Raw genomic sequence first — 17556 nt, 5'->3', positions numbered from 1 at the left:
TGTTTGCATCTCATCAATGACTGCCTGCACCCGCATCCAGTTGAAAACTAAATATATTGTACCTCGTTAATGACCCACAGGAGCGCGCATCGTTAACGATATAGGGTTTACACACTTGCCGTGGTATACGATATGTTGTCAGATCTGCCGGTTCGGACAATATATCAGGTGTACATCGGCAACTGTGTACCCAGCCTAAGGGATTTGCAGCAAAGAATTCTTTTGGTTGTGAAAGTAAATAATTTGTCATAAAATTTCACATCGTCATGCAGAGTTTGTATCTCTTGTTTTTGTCTGTTGCTATTTTGCTATACACTCATTCGCAGCCCCTGTTTCCCCTCCAGCAATTAGTTTGGTCTGTCAACAAATCTGCTTCTAGCTAATCACATGCTGACCAGAACACCCTGTTTTGCACTTACGAGGCCAAAACGGATCTGTCTTTTATGAATGTCCTGTATCAGCACATGCTTCCATCATGCTGTATAGACCCAGTATTTGGGACATTGACCTCACAGAGAAATCCCTTCTAGTTTAATCATAGGTTGTGTATATGTTCTTTCCTGGAAGTGTATCCCGTCTTTACTTGTGGGGTGCTTTTGATATTGACGGATGGGGAGGACGTGATTCTATTTGCTTTTATGGATGCAGGTGATTCTATTTGCTTTTATGGATGCAGGTGATTCTATTTGCTTTTATGGATGCAGGTGATTCTATTTGCTTTTATGGATGCAGTATTCTTTCTCGTATTTGTGTTGAATGTGTTCTTATTACACAGAAAATTTGGACAGATTATACTTCTCAGCATGCACCCCAATGATTTTTATCACAATGCCAATATGATTTTCTTATTTCTAGGAATGAATAATGCATTTTTTGTGCTGTTTGTTGAAGTAGAGCAGAAATTATTATAAACGTGATTTGATTGAGCTACAATATAATTCAAATGAATGTGTAATGTTTTAATTGGCAAAATAACTTAGAGAGATTTATTTATTTATCAGGCAAAAAATGACCCCTGGTCAAGCTGGAATGCACCTAAGCCTGCTGTGACAGATAGTTCAGGTGATGCTTGGAGTACGAATCAGAAAAATTCAACGTCAAACAACTGGGATGCTGCATTTGGTCATCCACAGGCTTACCAAGGCCCAGGTGAGATGCGCATAGTAAAAATAATAAGTCTGTATTATTTTATTTCTAAATATGTTTAATGGCTATGTAGGTAAAATCAGGGTAGTCTTCCCGTTACCCTTACACCTTTCTCCCTGGACCGGCCAGTACCTGGAATCATGACCACAATAACAGTAGTATGTATATACAGTAATATGAATTTACTAGCACTGCAACCACAACATGCAGCATAAGGAGCGAAGCTGCTGCACATGCTCAGTTGTAGCACCTTCTCCTACCAAGTCTGCTTTGTGTGTGGATCGGTTGCTCAGTCAGCGCGATGGACATTAGAGAGCAGCTGGCAGCAAGAGACAGGCATCTTAACATGAGGTGGGAGAATGTGTTCATAGAATACTCAGTTCTGTCTCTGGTTAGATCTTCTCCGTATCATATATGAAATAATTAGCACCTTTTGTGGATAGTTTTAAATTTGTCAGCCAGTAATGAACACATCTGTGCACCATCTAGTGGATTTGGAAAACATGCACTGTTAGGGGTCCCTGCATTTTGGAAACACTGCTATAGACCAGTGATTGCTAACCTTGACACTCCAGCTGTTGTTAAACTACACATCCCAGCATGCCCTGCATCAGTTTTGCTATTTGGCCATGCTAAAACTGATGCAGGGCATGCTGGGATGTGTAGTTCAACAGGTGGATGGTCAAGGTTAGCCATCACTGCTATAGACCATCTATAGTGTTAATTATGACTGTAAAGTAACCATTGTCTAAGGAAACCAATGTACACATATGTGGCAGGGCCAGTGCTCGGTTTTTCTTCTGTTGCTTCCTCAGACACTCTGACTTGCTTCAATGCTCTGCAGAGCTGGGGCCTTGTATTGTAGAATGATGCCTATATCCAGGAAGAAAATTCACAGGCTTCTGCTGCATCTAATAGCTTACTGTGATCGCTGGTTCGTTATATGACTAATTTATTATATACACTGCACTTTGTATGAAGTTCACAGGCTGTCTACACTAATTCTAAAATTGAGCATTTGGATCCCCTCACCCTTTGAAATCCTTTATTTGCCCCTGGGCTATTTGTCTTCAGTGGAAAATAATGCTTTGGTATCATTCTTATTGCCCTTGTGATTTGGAGTATTTATTGAAGCACCTGTTACAGTGGTGCTTAAAAGTTTGTGAAACCGTCATAATTTTTAATATAAGTTTCTATATTTCTGCTGACATTTAGCCTTAACTACCTCTGATTTTCACACAAGTCCTAAAAGTAGATAAAGAGAACGAACTCAAACAAATTAGACAAAAAAATAGACTTTCTCTTTTTTTATTGAGGAAAATGATCCAATAACACATATCTGTGAGTGTCAAAAGTATGTGAACCTTTAGGCTTAGCAGATATTTTGAAGGTGAAATTAGAGTCAGACATTTTCAATCTGTGGGATGACAATCAGGTGCGAGTGGACAACCTGTCTTTTTACAAGAACAGGGAGCTATCAAAGTCTGATGTTCACAACACTTGTTTGTGAGAGTGTAGCATGTCACAAACAAAGGAGAATTCTGAGGAACTCAGAAGAAGTCGATTCACATCAGACTGGAAAAGGTTACATCTCTAAAGAGTTTGGACACCACCAGATCAACAGTCAGACACAAATGAAGGAAATTCCAGACCATTATTACCCTCCCCAGGAGTGGTCGACCAACCAATATCACACCAAGAGCAAGGCATCTTATAGTTTGCATGGTCACAAAGAAACCCAAGGTAATCTCTAATCAACTGAAGGCCATTCTCTGTTTTGTGAACCTGGAGTCTATGTGAAGTCTGTGCGGGTAACTGGAGGAATATGTGTAGAATTGGCTGTTCTGAGGGAAACGGTGAGATGAAGAGGTAAGGAGCAATCCCTGACCGTGACTCAAACCCAAGCCTCGGCAGAGCGAGCCTTATCCGGACCACTGGAACACCAGGGACTTTGGTGTTGATGACAGGATGGTGAATGTACTGTAGTTAGGGAGGAGTGTAGCAAAGGATAAACTGGCTGAGATCTTGATGGATATTGAAGATAATAGTATTATTCTCCTTACTTGGTGAGAACAAGCAGGATCAATGTTGAGCAGGATTCGACTGAAACTAATGATGAATGAGGTTCGGCTGAAGATACGCTGCTGGACTTGAGAGCAACTTGGGAAGCAAAAGAATGGAGGCTTGCAGGTACTAAAGTAATAAGTGTAAACGCTATGTAGCTCAGCTACTAGGATCACACTGAGCTGTGTGACTCAAGGAACTGGCAGCTTCTGAAACTCGGTTCTCTCTACTTATACCTCTTGGTCCTTGGTGATTGGTGAATAGAGTCAGGTGATTCAGGGAGTCTCAGGTTGGCACAGGACTGGATAGCTCATGGTAAGGTGATCAGACCCTGTCATGTCCGTACTCCAGGTTAGGCTCTCATGTGGACTGAGGCCTAGCAGGCCGGAAAAACACTGAAGCCTAATCTTCTAAAAATGAACAGAGGATGCTTTCTTTTAAGCTCAATCACCAGATAGCTGAGCCCAGTGAAGAATCAAATGCTACACGCAGGATCCTGCTGATTACTCACAGAGGAATTCCTACTCCGGTGGCTAATCAAGAGTAAGCAACACAGATTGCAGTCTACATGCTGAGCTGAAGCAGATGCAGGTTACAGGATATGCTGAGGTAAGCCACAGAACATGAGAAGTGCAGTCAGGATCGTGACATTCTCACATTAGCTAATGTTAATGTTCATAAGTCCACCATCAGGAGGACACTAAACAACAATGGTGTGCATGGCAGGATTGCAAGGAGAAAGCCGCTGCTGTCCAAAAAGAACATTGTAGCCCATCTGCAGTTTGCTAAAGATCACCTGGACAAGCCAGAACAGAAGACTAGAACAGACATATGAGCCCAAAATAGAGCTTTTTGGTTTAAATGAGAAGCGTTATGTTTGGAGAAAAGAGAACACTGCATTCCAGCATAAAAACCTCATATTATTTGTGAAACACTGTGGTGGTGGTATCATGGTTTAGGCCTCTTTTGCTGCATCTGGCCCAGGACGACTTGCCATCATTGATGGGACAATGAATTCTGAATTCTACCAGAAAATTCTAAAGGAAAATGTCAGGACATCGGTCCATGAGCTGCATCTCAGGAGAACGTGGGTCATGCAGCAAGACATCGACCCAAAGCGCACAAGTCATCGACCAAAGAATGGTTAAAGAAAAATAAATTTAATGTTTTAGAATGGCCTGACCTTAATCCAATCGAAATGTTGTGAAAGGACCTGAAGCAAGCAGTTCATGGAAGGAAACTCGTCAACATAACAGAATTGAAGCTGTTTTGTATGGAGAAATGGGGTGAAATTCCTTCAAGCTGATGTTTAGGACTAATTAACAATGAAGGGAATGTTTACATACAGTTATTGCTGCACAAGAGGGTCATACCAGATATTGAAAGCAAAGGTTCACATACTTTATTGAAAGCAAAGGTTCACATACTTTTGCCACTCACAGATATGTGATATTGGATCATTCTCCTCAATAAAAAAATAAGCATGTCTAATTTTTTTTTGTTTCAATTCTTTGACTTGGTTCTCTTTATCCACTTTTAGGACTTGTGTGAAAAGCAGAGGGTAGTTTTAGGCCAAATTTCAGCAGAAATATAGAAAATTCTGAAGGATTCCCAAACTTTCAAGCACCACTGTATATATACAGATTGAGCAATTTCCATTTTGTGTATTGCTTTCTATTTACTTGTTTGGCAAATGTCATCTGTTTTGGATAAGTGTTTTTAGTCTTCTGCTTGCTGCTGCTACAGAACTGCTATGCAGGACGACATGCTGCAGGTCGACAGTTTGGTCCTATTTATTATGATTATTATCCTTTATTTATATGGCGCAACAAGGGTTCCGCATCGCCCAATTACAGAGTACATAAATAGATAATCAAACAGTTGATGACAGTATAGGACAAGTACAGGGTAAATAAACATAGTTACATCAGCAGATGACACTGGAATAAGTATCGGGTGGCAGAAGACTGCTGGATTTGGTGCAGTTGAAGATTATTAAAGAAAGGATAAGCACATGAGGGAAGAGGGCCCTGCTCGTGAGAGCTTACATTCTAAAGGGGAGGGGTAGACAGACAGGGGTGACACAGACGGGGTACATAGAGAGCGTGGAACAGAGGGTTAGGATGAGATTTGGCTGGGTTTGGTGAAGAAGTGGGTCTTGAGAGCCCGTTTGAAGTTTTGTAGAGAGGTGGAGAGTCTGAGGGGGAGAGGTAGGGAATTCCAGAGAAGTGGTGCAGCACGTGAAAAATCTTGGAGGTAGGAGTGGGAGAAAGTAATCAGTAGGCAGGAGAGTCGGCGTGCATTAGTAGAGCGAAGAGGACGGGTGGGAGTGTAAAGGGAGATAAGGTCAGAGATGTAGAAGGGAGAGAGTGGGTGAGGGCTTTGTAAGCGAGTGTGAGAAGCTTGAAATGGATTCTGAAAGGGAAGGGGAGCCAGTGAAGGGCTTGTAGGAGAGGAGAGGTGGACGTAGTGCGTTTGGTGAGGAAGATGAGCCGGGCAGCAGCATTGAGGATCAATTGGAGTGGAGAGAGGTATTTGTCAGGAATGCCAGTCAGGAGGATATTACAGTGGTCCAGTCTGGAGATGACCAGTGAGTGGATAAGAGTCTTAGTAGCATCCTGTGTCAGAAAGGGTCTGATCCTGGAAATATTTTTTAGATGAAAACGGCAGGTTTGTGAGAGGTGCTGAATGTGTGGTTTGAAGGAGAGGGAGGAGTCAAGGATTACTCCAAGACAGCGCACTTGGGGGCTAGAGGAGATAGTAGTGCCATCAATAGATAATGAGATTGTAGGAGGTGAGGTTATGCGGGAGGAAGGGAAGATGATCAGCTCTGTCTTAGACATGTTACATTTAAGAAAGCGCTGGGACATCCAGGAAGAGGTAGCAGAGAGACAGTTGGAGATACGAGTGAGGAGAGCAGGGGAGAGGTCTGAAGAGGAAAGATAGATTTGGGTGTCATCAGCATAGAGATGATATTGGAAACCAAAAGAACTAATGAGCTTACCTAGTGAGGACGTATAGAGAGAGTAGAGAAGAGGACCAAGGACAGAACCTTGGGGTACCCCTACAGTTAGTGGAAGTGAGGGGGAGTGGAGTCATGAGAGGAGACAGAGAATGAACGGTCAGAAAGGTAGGAGGACAGCCAAGAGAGTGCAGTGTCACGCAGACCTATCAACATTATTATCATGTTGACCTGATGACTGTCGACACGTTATACCACGCACTTGTCGGCTCTGGAATTTTCTTCTGAATCATGTTCCACCAGCTCTTGTCCAATAAATCTACAGTATACACAGTGTAAGGGTACACACGTGATCGACGACGGACCTGCAGTCGTTCCGACCAAGCAGCCGATCAAGGTAAGTGTACACACTTACCGATCGGCTGCTTAATGTGTCATTCAGGATCCTCAGCCGCTTAATTGTGATGTCTGCCACCTGTGCACACAGCCATATGGCACGATATATCATCCCATCGGCTGTGCTGCACAGCCAACGTGATATGTCTTTGAACAACGTCTTTCGTGGGTACACACCCGTCGATGGGATCACGATATGTTGGCCAGTGTGAACCAGTTTTAGTGTCATCCAGCAGGGACTGCTTCTCTTACACAATGTTGTTGTTATGAGTGTGGAAATAGTAGATAAGGAAGTTTTACATGTTTGTTTTGCATTTATAATAGTTAAGCATTCCTTCTATAGTTCTATTTTCATAGTATGCTTTTAATGTTTAATAATAGAATGTAATTTGCTAATAAAAATGTTTTCTGCTCTTAACCAGCTGTTGATGATGATGAGTGGGATGATGACTGGGATGACCCAAAATCCTCTCCGCCTGGATACCTTGGCTATAAAGATTCAGAGACCTCTGAGCCAGGTGCACCTCAGAGGGGTACTGGGAGACCAGCTTCCATGAAGATACCTCTTAACAAGTACATAATATTCTGAGCTGAACAAGGAAGCATTAGCTTTAGCTAATTACCATTTCCTATTATTGTACTCTAGATTAAAATCTGTAATTAATACTTAAAAAGTTTATTTGTTATAAGTTTTTGTAATGTTTCAAAAGTACACTTACAGTTGTGTCCTCATACACCATGTCTCATCACGCCGTGTGGCTGGAGTGTGCCGCACTCAGAGGAGTAGCGTAGTGATTTTTTCTTTAAATGTGCATCTTATTCGCACCACAAATGCAGCAAAACACCACTCAATCTGTACCGGAGACGCTGGGCTGTGGCATGAAATGCACAGGAAATTTTTAAATACAGTATGTACAAAGTCACAGATAAAGCACAATGAAGCTTGGCATGAAGAAAAGGCCGGCTGCTGAATCATAGCACCTCTGATTCAGACTCATTTTAACACAGATGTATAAGTTTTACATATCAAATTAATTAGTCTCGTTAAGTGATTTTGTCACATTCATTTGTTTAATTTGCGCAAATAAGATACACATTCAAGCAACAAAAAAGGCTTGTTATAAGCCAGGAGGCACTGGATCCTGCACACCAAGAAGGTCTGTGTGGTGCGACTGCAGCAGTAGTGTATGAGGACACATCTGTAACGTGGTTAAATATTGCATGGTCTCTGGATTTGTTGCTTATTAATTCAATACATTAATGTACTGTATTTAATTATAATAAAGGAGTTAAACTATCGTACATGAAGTGAAATTGGGAAAACCCTGTTACATTAATGTGATAAATTCTTTACAGTCCTAATAAGACAACTACATTTTTTAGTTTTCCTGTATTTGTTATAGTTTGTGTCACTGCATATTGGACTATCTTTACTTTAACATCCACTATTTATTTAATTTTTCAAACTGCAAATAATTTTTATCTTGTCAAAACATTCAGTCTGTGTCACCTCTGACTTTTAGATTATATTTCTAGTTAGGTTAAGCATATTTTTGGGAGTAGTTGAACATGACTGCAGAAATACTGGAAATTTCACCTTTTGCAGCGGGAATTCAGTTGCAGGCGAATCCATTCACCTTACTGAATCGCACAGAAGTTTTCGCTGTCCCATAGGGGACAGAGCACTTTTGTGTGAATTCCAGATTCAGCCGGTCGAGCGAGGGTGCGGGATGGGCTGCCTTTGCCAGTGTTTAAACGCTGTGGTAATGACAATGCACACCCTTTTCCCGTACTTGTTAAACAGTTGTCTTTTGTACTTAGTAAATGTTATTATTTAAATGTATCAAATAATGTTATGTGATTGCTTTCTGTTACCTCTCAATGTCTGTCTTTTTTTTTTTCTTTCAATAGATTTCCTGGTTTTGGAAAATCTGGAGTTGAACAGTATCTGTTATCCAAACAAACAACAAAAACCAAAGAAAAAATCCCTATTATCGTGAGTAACTGTTATTCTTGTTTTTGTGTTGAAGAATTACTGTCTAGAATTATGTGTTATCCATACTTACTGACAGTCCCTGAGGAGGCTGCCCTCCAAATTTTAGAGAATGTGTGTATAGGAACATCAAAAAAGTCTCAGTTGTCATTATTATCATAGAATGTTCCTGTGTAGTAAATTATGTTAACATTTATTAGGTAGTCATGGTTGTAATGTCAACACTAAACATGTAGAGCTGTTCATAATGCCAACATTAACGATGTCCAGGTTCAGCTTGTCCACACTGCTGTAATGTCAACGTTGTTGAATTATCAACAGTTACCTTTTTTTTCCTTTTCTGTTTTTTTACTTAGTTCTCTCCCTAATGCTAACCCTAATGGAAATGCCAACATTTTCTATGTCGAAGTATACATTTTGCAAGTGTCAATGTTAATTATCTCTACAGTACATTTTCAGTGTCGACATTCTGATTGGCGTCATTTTAACTACATACCATTCCTACACTGTTAATCACTCTCTCTCTTCTCTACCAGTCACTTTAGATTCATTATTACTAAGTAGCTGCTGTGTTCATCTGTAAAATAATTGACAGAAGTGTTCTTTAACTTTTCTTTTGACGACACTGACAGTGTATATTTCTTTTTATAGCACAGGCAGGTTGAATAATAAATGTTCACCTCCATTATTATGCGTACTGAGGTCAGGTTTTAGAACCAGATGACAAGAGCTTAATAACAATATATATTTTATTTTTCTGCAGCAGGATACATTGTGTTACACAGGGAAACATTTGGGTGTAGAGTGGATCTTGATCCAGAAGCACCAACAGGCTAAAGCTTTAGACTGTCCCAGGATGCATTGGGGCCTCCTCTATAACCCCGCCTCCAGGCACTCTGAGCTCAGTTTCAAGTTGGTGCCTGCAGCAGCAGGTCACTTAACAGGTGGGCTGCACTGGGCAGCCATGAAAAGCTTTCTAAGAAAACTTCAAGGGCTGTAACGATGATATGTCAGGATGACATTCAGTGCTGCAGCTCCATCACCTCCCAAGCAGCATCGCATACTCCTGCGACCTGTTCCTGGGTACTTGCGGCATAGACGCTCCGGCTTTAGGCACACTGTCGCAGATGCTCTCCTGGTTCACGTGGCTGCGACAGGGAGGAGGTAAGAGGGTCCCCCAAGCGGGACCCGCCATTAAATCGAGTTCCTGTAGCGGTCTAGGGAGACGGACCGCAACGCTGGCGTGGACCCTTCCATTGAGCAGGGACGCCACTAGACCACCGGGGCGTATTGAGTACAGGTCGGGTGTACTAACATCCCATTTAATAAGACTCACAATTCCCGGGGTGGAAGTCCAGCATAAGGGAGGTGGCACTTGACCTGTAGTCCCTCTCCCAGGCCAGGACGCCATCTATTGCAGATTTTCCCACCCTGGAGCTGCCTCACACTCTCCCTCACTCCCTGACTGAGACACTGGGTGCCATCTTCTAAGCATAGCTGCGGCTGGTCTCCGGGACTGCAGGGCAAGGTCTCCCTTGTAAAACCGCCTGTATACAGCACTGGGACTTTACAAATACTTGAGTATTCTATATGCCATTATACAGACAGTGTTAGCTAAGAAAGAGTGTACCTATTACAGGATATATTGTACGAGTATTCTGATTTTCCAGTGCAGTTTTATTGTAATAATAATTATCTGCATTGCCTGTGACTGTGTGTGCCTGTATCTGATGTGTGGTTTCACTCTGTGTTTCCCAGATATATCTATCACTATATTCTGCACTAGGTGCGTCATATATATAGTGTATCACAGTATTTACCCATTACGTATATTCTACTGTGTACTCAGTCACATAATACCGGATTTATTTGTAGGTGTTGTATACTGTGTATTCAGTCTCATACTAATGGATTTATTCGCAGGTATTGTACTCTGTCTGGATTTATCGTACTATGTTGCATTTGTGTCTAACAAGAAGGGCAGTAAGTCTCTGGATGCTCCTGCATCATGCAGAGCATGCGCCAAAGATTTACCAGAGGAGGAAGTTTTGTATGATGGTCTGGTGTACTGTGTGTCATACATCTCCCAGTCAGCCCGCAGCGCCTGTAACCAATCAGGAGCCACTCTGGGCTGCGTTCACAGACCTACTAGGTACTCTGGTGGCACGCCTTACGCCCCCTATGGGACCACCTGTGCCACTACAGCCACAAATTGTCCCTATGGTTATTCCGCCTTGGGCAGAAAATTTGTCTAACCAGTTGCAGCAATTAAATCAATCATTGGTCAGACAAAAATCTACTCCAGGTCACTCCCGTGTCTCTGGGTCATCTAAGCGAGCTACTTCCTCCTCACAATCCACGTATCTCTCAGATGTTTCATCTGAAGAGGAAGGGGAGCATACTGTCCTGTCAGACACTGAATCAGGTGTTTTTGATGGGGATTCTCCATTGCAAATTGATGTCCCTGCCCTAGTGGTTGCTATTAAGCATATCCTACAAATCACAGATGATGAGGATTCCACTACTGTGGCTAAGAAAACGGATATGTGTAAATGGCAGACGGTGGTTAAAAATCTATTACCCCATTCTGACCATTTGGTGGACATCAGGCAGGAACCCTGGTCTAATCCAGGGAAGAAATTCCCTCTATCTAAATGGGCCTTGGCTCGCTATCCCCTTCATGCAGAGTTATGTAACAAGTGGGAAAATTCACCACCGGTGGATTCTCATGTCACCCGCCTAGTGGTGTCATCCACTTTGCCTGTCACCACTGTCATTTCACTGAAGGAACCGACCGATAAGCATGTGGAGGTATGCCCTAAATCTATTTACTCCCTTACAGGTGCTGTACATAGACCAACTATTGCAGCCTCTTGGGCTGCAAAAGGTATTGAAGCATGGGTTCAGACATTAGAGTAAGAGCTGCCCGAGGATATATCTGACAATGCCAGATAATACCTGTCTCAAATTACCACCGCCACCTATTACATTCAGGAGGCATCCTCTGAGGCGGGTGTGTTGGCAGCCAAGGCGTTGACTACATCTGTCCTGGCTCCCGGTATTCTGTGGTTGAGGTCATGGAAGGTGGACCTAGACTCCAAAAAGAGCTTGGAGGGGGACATTTTGTTTGGGGAAGACCTGAATAAAATTGTTTCTCAGTTAGCAGCTGCCAAGACTGCTTTTCTCCCAAATACTAATCCTTCTGCACAGGAGGCAAAAGGTACCACTTTTTTTGTTCATTTCTGCCTCAATGGAAAGCAAAAGGTCAGGCATACCCGAGACAGTCTCATGCTCCCAAAACCAAAAGCCCAAGGCTAAACAATCCTGCGCGGCCCATCAGCCTGCTTCTAAACAAGACAAGCCCCAGGCTGGGACGCCGACTTCTGCAGTTCACCCAGGTCTGGTTAAAGACCACTATAGACGCATGGGTGTGGGAAGTTGTCTCTCACGGGTACGCAGTGTCCTTCAAGGGAAGACCCCCTCATCAGTTTTGCTCCACGGTTATCCCTACGGATCCATTAAAGGCGCAAGCTCTGCAAAAGGTTGTGAGTTCCCTCTTGAATACAGTGATAGTGCCGGTATCTCTGTTCCACAGAGGCAGAAGTTACTACTCGACCCTGTTTCTAGTTCCGAAACCCAATGGGTCTTTCCGACCTATACTCAACCTCAAATCACTGAACAAGTTTGTGAGAGTGTACAAGTTCCGTATGGGAACACTGCGCTTAATTGTACTGGCTATGGAACCCGGATACTATATGGTATCCCTAGATATACAGGATGCGTACTTGCGGTATACCTATTGCCATGTCGCATCAGCAGTATCTGCGGTTTGCTGTTGGTGACCTCCACTACCAGTTCCAGGCTCTGCCATTTGGACTGGCTACGGCTCCTCGGATCTTCACTAAGGTCATAGCCATAATGACGGCCCATCTTCAACGCCAGGGAGTCAGAATCCTGCCGTATCTGGACGACTTGTTGATTCTGGCAAACTCCCACAATGTCCTCCTCAGTCATTTGCATCTGACTGTAAGTTTCCTACAAGCCCACAGGTGGCTCATAAATTGGAAGAAATCCTCGCTGGTCCCAGCTCAGAGCATGGTGCACCTGGGGGCACTCCTGTACACACACAGTCAGCGACTGTTTCTGTCTCCAGAAAAAGTCCTGAAGCTGCAGGACAGGATAAGATGCTTCCTTTGTCGCCCCAGAGTGTCGATACACTCTGCGATGCAAGTACTTGGCCTCATTGTGTCGGTATTCAACATGGTAGCGTACGCTCAATTTTATTCCCGCCCTCTGCAGAGGTTTATTCTTTCCAAGTGGGATGGCATACCTCATCGGATCAGATCTCACACAATCACTTTGACTCCGGAGATTCGTCTGCCGTTGACCTGGTGGCTACAGGACCAGCAATTGAGCAGGGGTCGTCCCTTCTGGATCCCCGACTGGGTCCTGCTGACAACGAACGCCAGTCTGAGGGATGGGGTGCAGAGTTGGAGCAACACTCTTTTCAGGGTCGATGGGGCAAGGGGGAATCACTCCTCCCAATAAACATTCTTTGCAGGCGGTGTTCAATGCATTGACTCTCACCCTGCCTCTGGTACAGAACAGGCCGGTTCAAGTACAGTCAGACAATGCCACCACGGTGGCATGCATAAACCATCAAGGTGGCACTCGAAGCCGCATGGCTATGATGGAAGTGTCAAAAATCTTTTGTTGGGCAGAACACCTTCTGCCAGCAATATCGGCAGTGTTCATTCCGAGCGTCCTAAACTGGGAAGCGGACTTCCTCAGTCGCCAGGACGTGCACGCCGGAGAGTGGAGTCTTTATCCAGAAGTCATTCAACTCCTAGTGGACAAGTGGGGCCTACCAGATGTAGACCTGATGGCGTCTCGACACACTCACAAGGTTCCGGTCTTCGGATTTCGGACCAGGGATCCTCAAGCAGCGTTCGTGGATGCACTGGCAATTCCATGGAACTTTCGGCTTTCTTACGTGTTCCCTCCAGTGTCACTTCTGCCCAGGGTCCAACAAGTTCAAACAAGAGGGAGGATTTCTACTTCTAGTCGCTCCAGCGTGGCCCAGACGGCATTGGTTCTCAGACACGCAGGGTCTATCGACAGAGCATCCCCTTCTACTTCCTCAGTGCTCTGACCTCCTCGTACAGGGCCCTTGTCTTTATCTGGACCTGGCTTTGACGGCGTGGCTCTTGAAGCATCACTCCTGAGGACCAAAGGATTCTCTGAGGCGGTCATCCAAACTATGTTGAAAGCCTGCAAACCGGCATCTGTCCGGATTTATTACAGGGTCAGGAATTCTTACTTCACATGGTGTGCTGATAAGAATTATGTAACATACAGATTCAGAACTTCCAGAATTCTGGCCTTTCTGCAATGCGGCCTGGACTTAGGCTTTCATCTGTCGTCCCTCAAGGTTCACATATCTGCCTTGTCGGTTTGGTTTCAGAGAAAGATTGCATCTATACCTGATGTTCATACATTCACTCAGGGTGTATTAGGGAGGCTGAATCCGTATGTCCCTCCTGTGGCTCCATGGGATCTGTCTGTTGTCCTGAATGCCCTGCAAGAGTCTCCATTTGAACCTCTTGAGTCAGTAGACCTTAAATGGCTCACAGCCAAGGTCGTGTTTTTACTGGCTATTGCCACTGCTAGAAGGGTGTCGGACTTAGGCGCTTTGTCCTTTCGTCTACCCTTTCTGATATTTCATTATGACCGGGCAGTTCTTAGAACTCGACCAGGTTGTTTACCTAAGGTGGTGTCCTCTTTTCACCTTAACCAAGAGAATGTGGTTCCAGGCCTTTATCTCTTCTGGCCAGATGGATAAGAATGGTGATTGCACAAGCTTATGCACAGGCTGGACTTCCAGCTCCTGCTGCTATTAAAGCCCATTCTACTCTGTCTGTTGGACCTTATTGGGTGGCCCGCCGTGGTGCGTCCGCAGAACAGTTGTGCAAGGCAGCTACGTGGTCCTCAGTGAACACGTTCATTAGGTTCTATGCCTTTGATACTTCCACCTCCCAGGATGCTTCCTTTGGACTCCGTGTTCTCATACTCGCTAAGGCGTGTACCTCCCTTGATGAGCTGCTTTAGGACATTCCCCAAGTTTCCCTGGTGAACACAATGTACCCTGCTGCAGAAAATGAGAGTTATGGTAGACTTACCAAGGTTAACTCTCTTTCTGCGAGGTATATTGAGTTCCACAGGGCACCCACCCTGACGCACCTAGCTTCTATGGGTTTGTATGGCATTAGCCGCTGGTCGCTTCTCCTGTCGTGAGAATGTGGTTCTATGTCACTAATATCTGCCTTCTCTCTTGCCTGCTACTGTATTGGGCTGGTTAATGAAACTGAGCTCACAGTGCCTGGAGGCGGGGTTACAGAGGAGTCTCCAAAGCTTTAGCCTGTTGGTTGCTCTGGATCAAGATCCACTCTACACCCTGATCTTTCCCTGTGGAACCCAATGTACCTCACAGAAAGAGAGTTAACCATGGTAAGTCTACCATAACTCTCCTTTTAATAAGTGTAGGGCAGATGTATTAACCTGGAGAAGGGATAAAGAAGTGATAAGCGTAAGGTGATAATGCACCAGCCAATCATTACGGATTTGAAAAATGACAGGCGCTAACTTGCTTGTGCGTTATCACCTTGCACTTATCACTGCTTTATCACTTCCTTATCCCTTCTCCAGGCTTAATAAATCTGCCCCTTTGAATTCAAAGTACTAAAGTTATGCTAACATCCTACATAACTGTCTTGTTTTTCTATTTAATATTCATTTTAATTTTTGTCATATTTAGTTTGTTTTACTCAAAAAAAAAAAAAGTTAAGGTAGTTTTCACTAGGATTTAATGTCAAATATACTAATTAGCTGTTATCAAGAAGATTGTACATCGAACTCCTAAAGTTATAATGGCAGGAGCGATATTAAATTCTCAAATATTATAATGTCTAGTAAATATTCGAGACAGATACTAGGAATACCTAAACATTCCTACAACAAATGATGGGAATTATTTTATTTTATTTTTTTGCAACAGAGAGTATACAAGATTTATTTTTATTACAAAAAGATATGTTTATTCATCATTTACTGAATCCCCTACATTCTGTGTCTATATACATAATGGAAACTATTTTCCATTTTATTTAGATTGGCGATTATGGGCCAATGTGGGTCTACCCAACCTCAACATTTGACTGCATTGTAGCTGATCCCCGTAAGGGAACCAAAATGTATGGTCTGAAGAGTTATATAGAATACCAGCTGACAACAACAGTAAGTGAGCAGAACATATCTTATTATTCTGGACATGTGTAACACATTTACATGGAATGTGACCTCCTCAGTCTCTATTAAAAATAGCATGTGGAAGCTGAAAAACTTAAATATTCAAGAAGTTGTTTTTGACAGCAGTGAATATCACGTTCCACAATATGTCTAATTTTGTATATATATAAGAATGTGGTGAATTGTTGGATACTGTAACTTGTCTGTCTTTCCAGTCCTGTTACATCATGAAGACCTCTTTAGGCCAAGGGTTAAATTGCACACATGCCGCTGCTAGTTAATAATGGGGCTCTCCTATGTAATAGTACCTGTTCAAGAGATCACAAATATCTTACTGTCATCAAAGATAAAATTGCTAATTGTTATTTGTCCCCTCAATATCTCATGACTTATCTGGCAAAAAAAAACAGTTTTATTTTTGTTGGTGCAATACTCTCAATTTATTTCCTTTCCTCTTTCGTGTCATCTGGGAGATGCTGCTTACTCTGGGATATGTGGGAGAAGCCGAGAAGTAAGCACTAAAATGGTTGATGGCTGAAACTTCCCCTCCCATATACACCCTCCCCTTCCCCTGGTTCCTCAGTTATTTCTTTAGTAGCTGCAGGAGAGACACAAACATTATTAGGGCTTAGGTTTTTAAATTTCTCTGACGTCCTAGTGGATGCTGGGACTCCGTAAGGACCATGGGGAATAGCGGCTCCGCAGGAGACAGGGCACAAGAATAAAAGCTTTAGGATCAGGTGGTGTGCACTGGCTCCTCCCCCTATGACCCTCCTCCAAGCCTCAGTTAGATTTTTGTGCCCGAACGAGAAGGGTGCAGGCTAGGTGGCTCTCCTGAGCTGCTTAGAATAAAAGTATATTTTAGGTTTTTTTTATTTTCAGTGAGTCCTGCTGGCAACAGGCTCACTGCATCGTGGGACTAAGGGGAGAAGAAACGGACTCACCTGCGTGCAGAGTGGATCGGGTTTCTTAGGCTACTGGACATTAGCTCCAGAGGGACGATCACAGGTTCAGCCTGGATGGGTCCCGGAGCCGCGCCGCCGGCCCCCTTACAGAGCCAGAAGAGCGAAGAGGTCCGGTGAAATCGGCGGCAGAAGACGATCCTGTCTTCAGACTAAGGTAGCGCACAGCACCGCAGCTGTGCGCCATTGCTCTCAGCACACTTCACACTCCGGTCACTGAGGGTGCAGGGCGCTGGGGGGGAGCGCCCTGAGACGCAATATAACAGATAATACCTTAGATTGGCTAAAGAATACATCGCATATAGCTCTTGGGCTATATGGATGTATTTTAACCCCTGCCATTTTTTACAGAAAAAGCGGGAGATAAGGACGTCGTGAAGGGGCGGAGCCTATCTCCTCAGCACACAAGCGCCATTTTCCCTCACAGCTCCGCTGGAAGGACGGCTCCCTGACTCTCCCCTGCAGACTTGCTACTGAATCAGGGTAAAAAAGAGAAGGGGGGGCACTATTGGCAGCTAAAAACTATACAGCAGCTATAAGGGAATAACACTTATATAAGGTTATCCCTGTATATATATATAGCGCTTGGTGTGTGCTGGCAGACTCTCCCTCTGTCTCTCCAAAGGGCTTGTGGGGTCCTGTCCTCTATCAGAGCATTCCCGGTGTGTGTGCTGTGTGTCGGTACGTGTGTGTCGACATGTATGAGGAGGAAAATGATGTGGAGGCGG

The 17556-nt window shown here is 43.8% G+C and overlaps 1 protein-coding gene across 3 annotated transcripts in view; it reads left to right on the top strand.

Moving 5' to 3' along the window:
- The window catches only part of SNX9 (sorting nexin 9), a 453672-nt gene that overhangs the window by 293709 nt on the left and 142407 nt on the right, over nucleotides 1–17556 (top strand). For all 3 annotated transcript variants that reach the window (XM_063917657.1, XM_063917656.1, XM_063917658.1), the window contains exons 5-8: nucleotides 1002–1149; nucleotides 6991–7141; nucleotides 8480–8564; nucleotides 15729–15854. In XM_063917657.1, the coding sequence (XP_063773727.1) occupies nucleotides 1002–1149; nucleotides 6991–7141; nucleotides 8480–8564; nucleotides 15729–15854 (510 nt within the window). The remainder of the gene's footprint in view (nucleotides 1–1001; nucleotides 1150–6990; nucleotides 7142–8479; nucleotides 8565–15728; nucleotides 15855–17556) is intronic.

Source organism: Pseudophryne corroboree, chromosome 4 (genome assembly GCF_028390025.1).
Source record: "Pseudophryne corroboree isolate aPseCor3 chromosome 4, aPseCor3.hap2, whole genome shotgun sequence".
In the NCBI taxonomy this organism is placed as follows: domain Eukaryota; kingdom Metazoa; phylum Chordata; class Amphibia; order Anura; family Myobatrachidae; genus Pseudophryne; species Pseudophryne corroboree.
The sequence above is the reverse complement of the archived record's forward strand: the minus strand, read 5'-3'. Positions and strand labels throughout refer to the sequence as shown.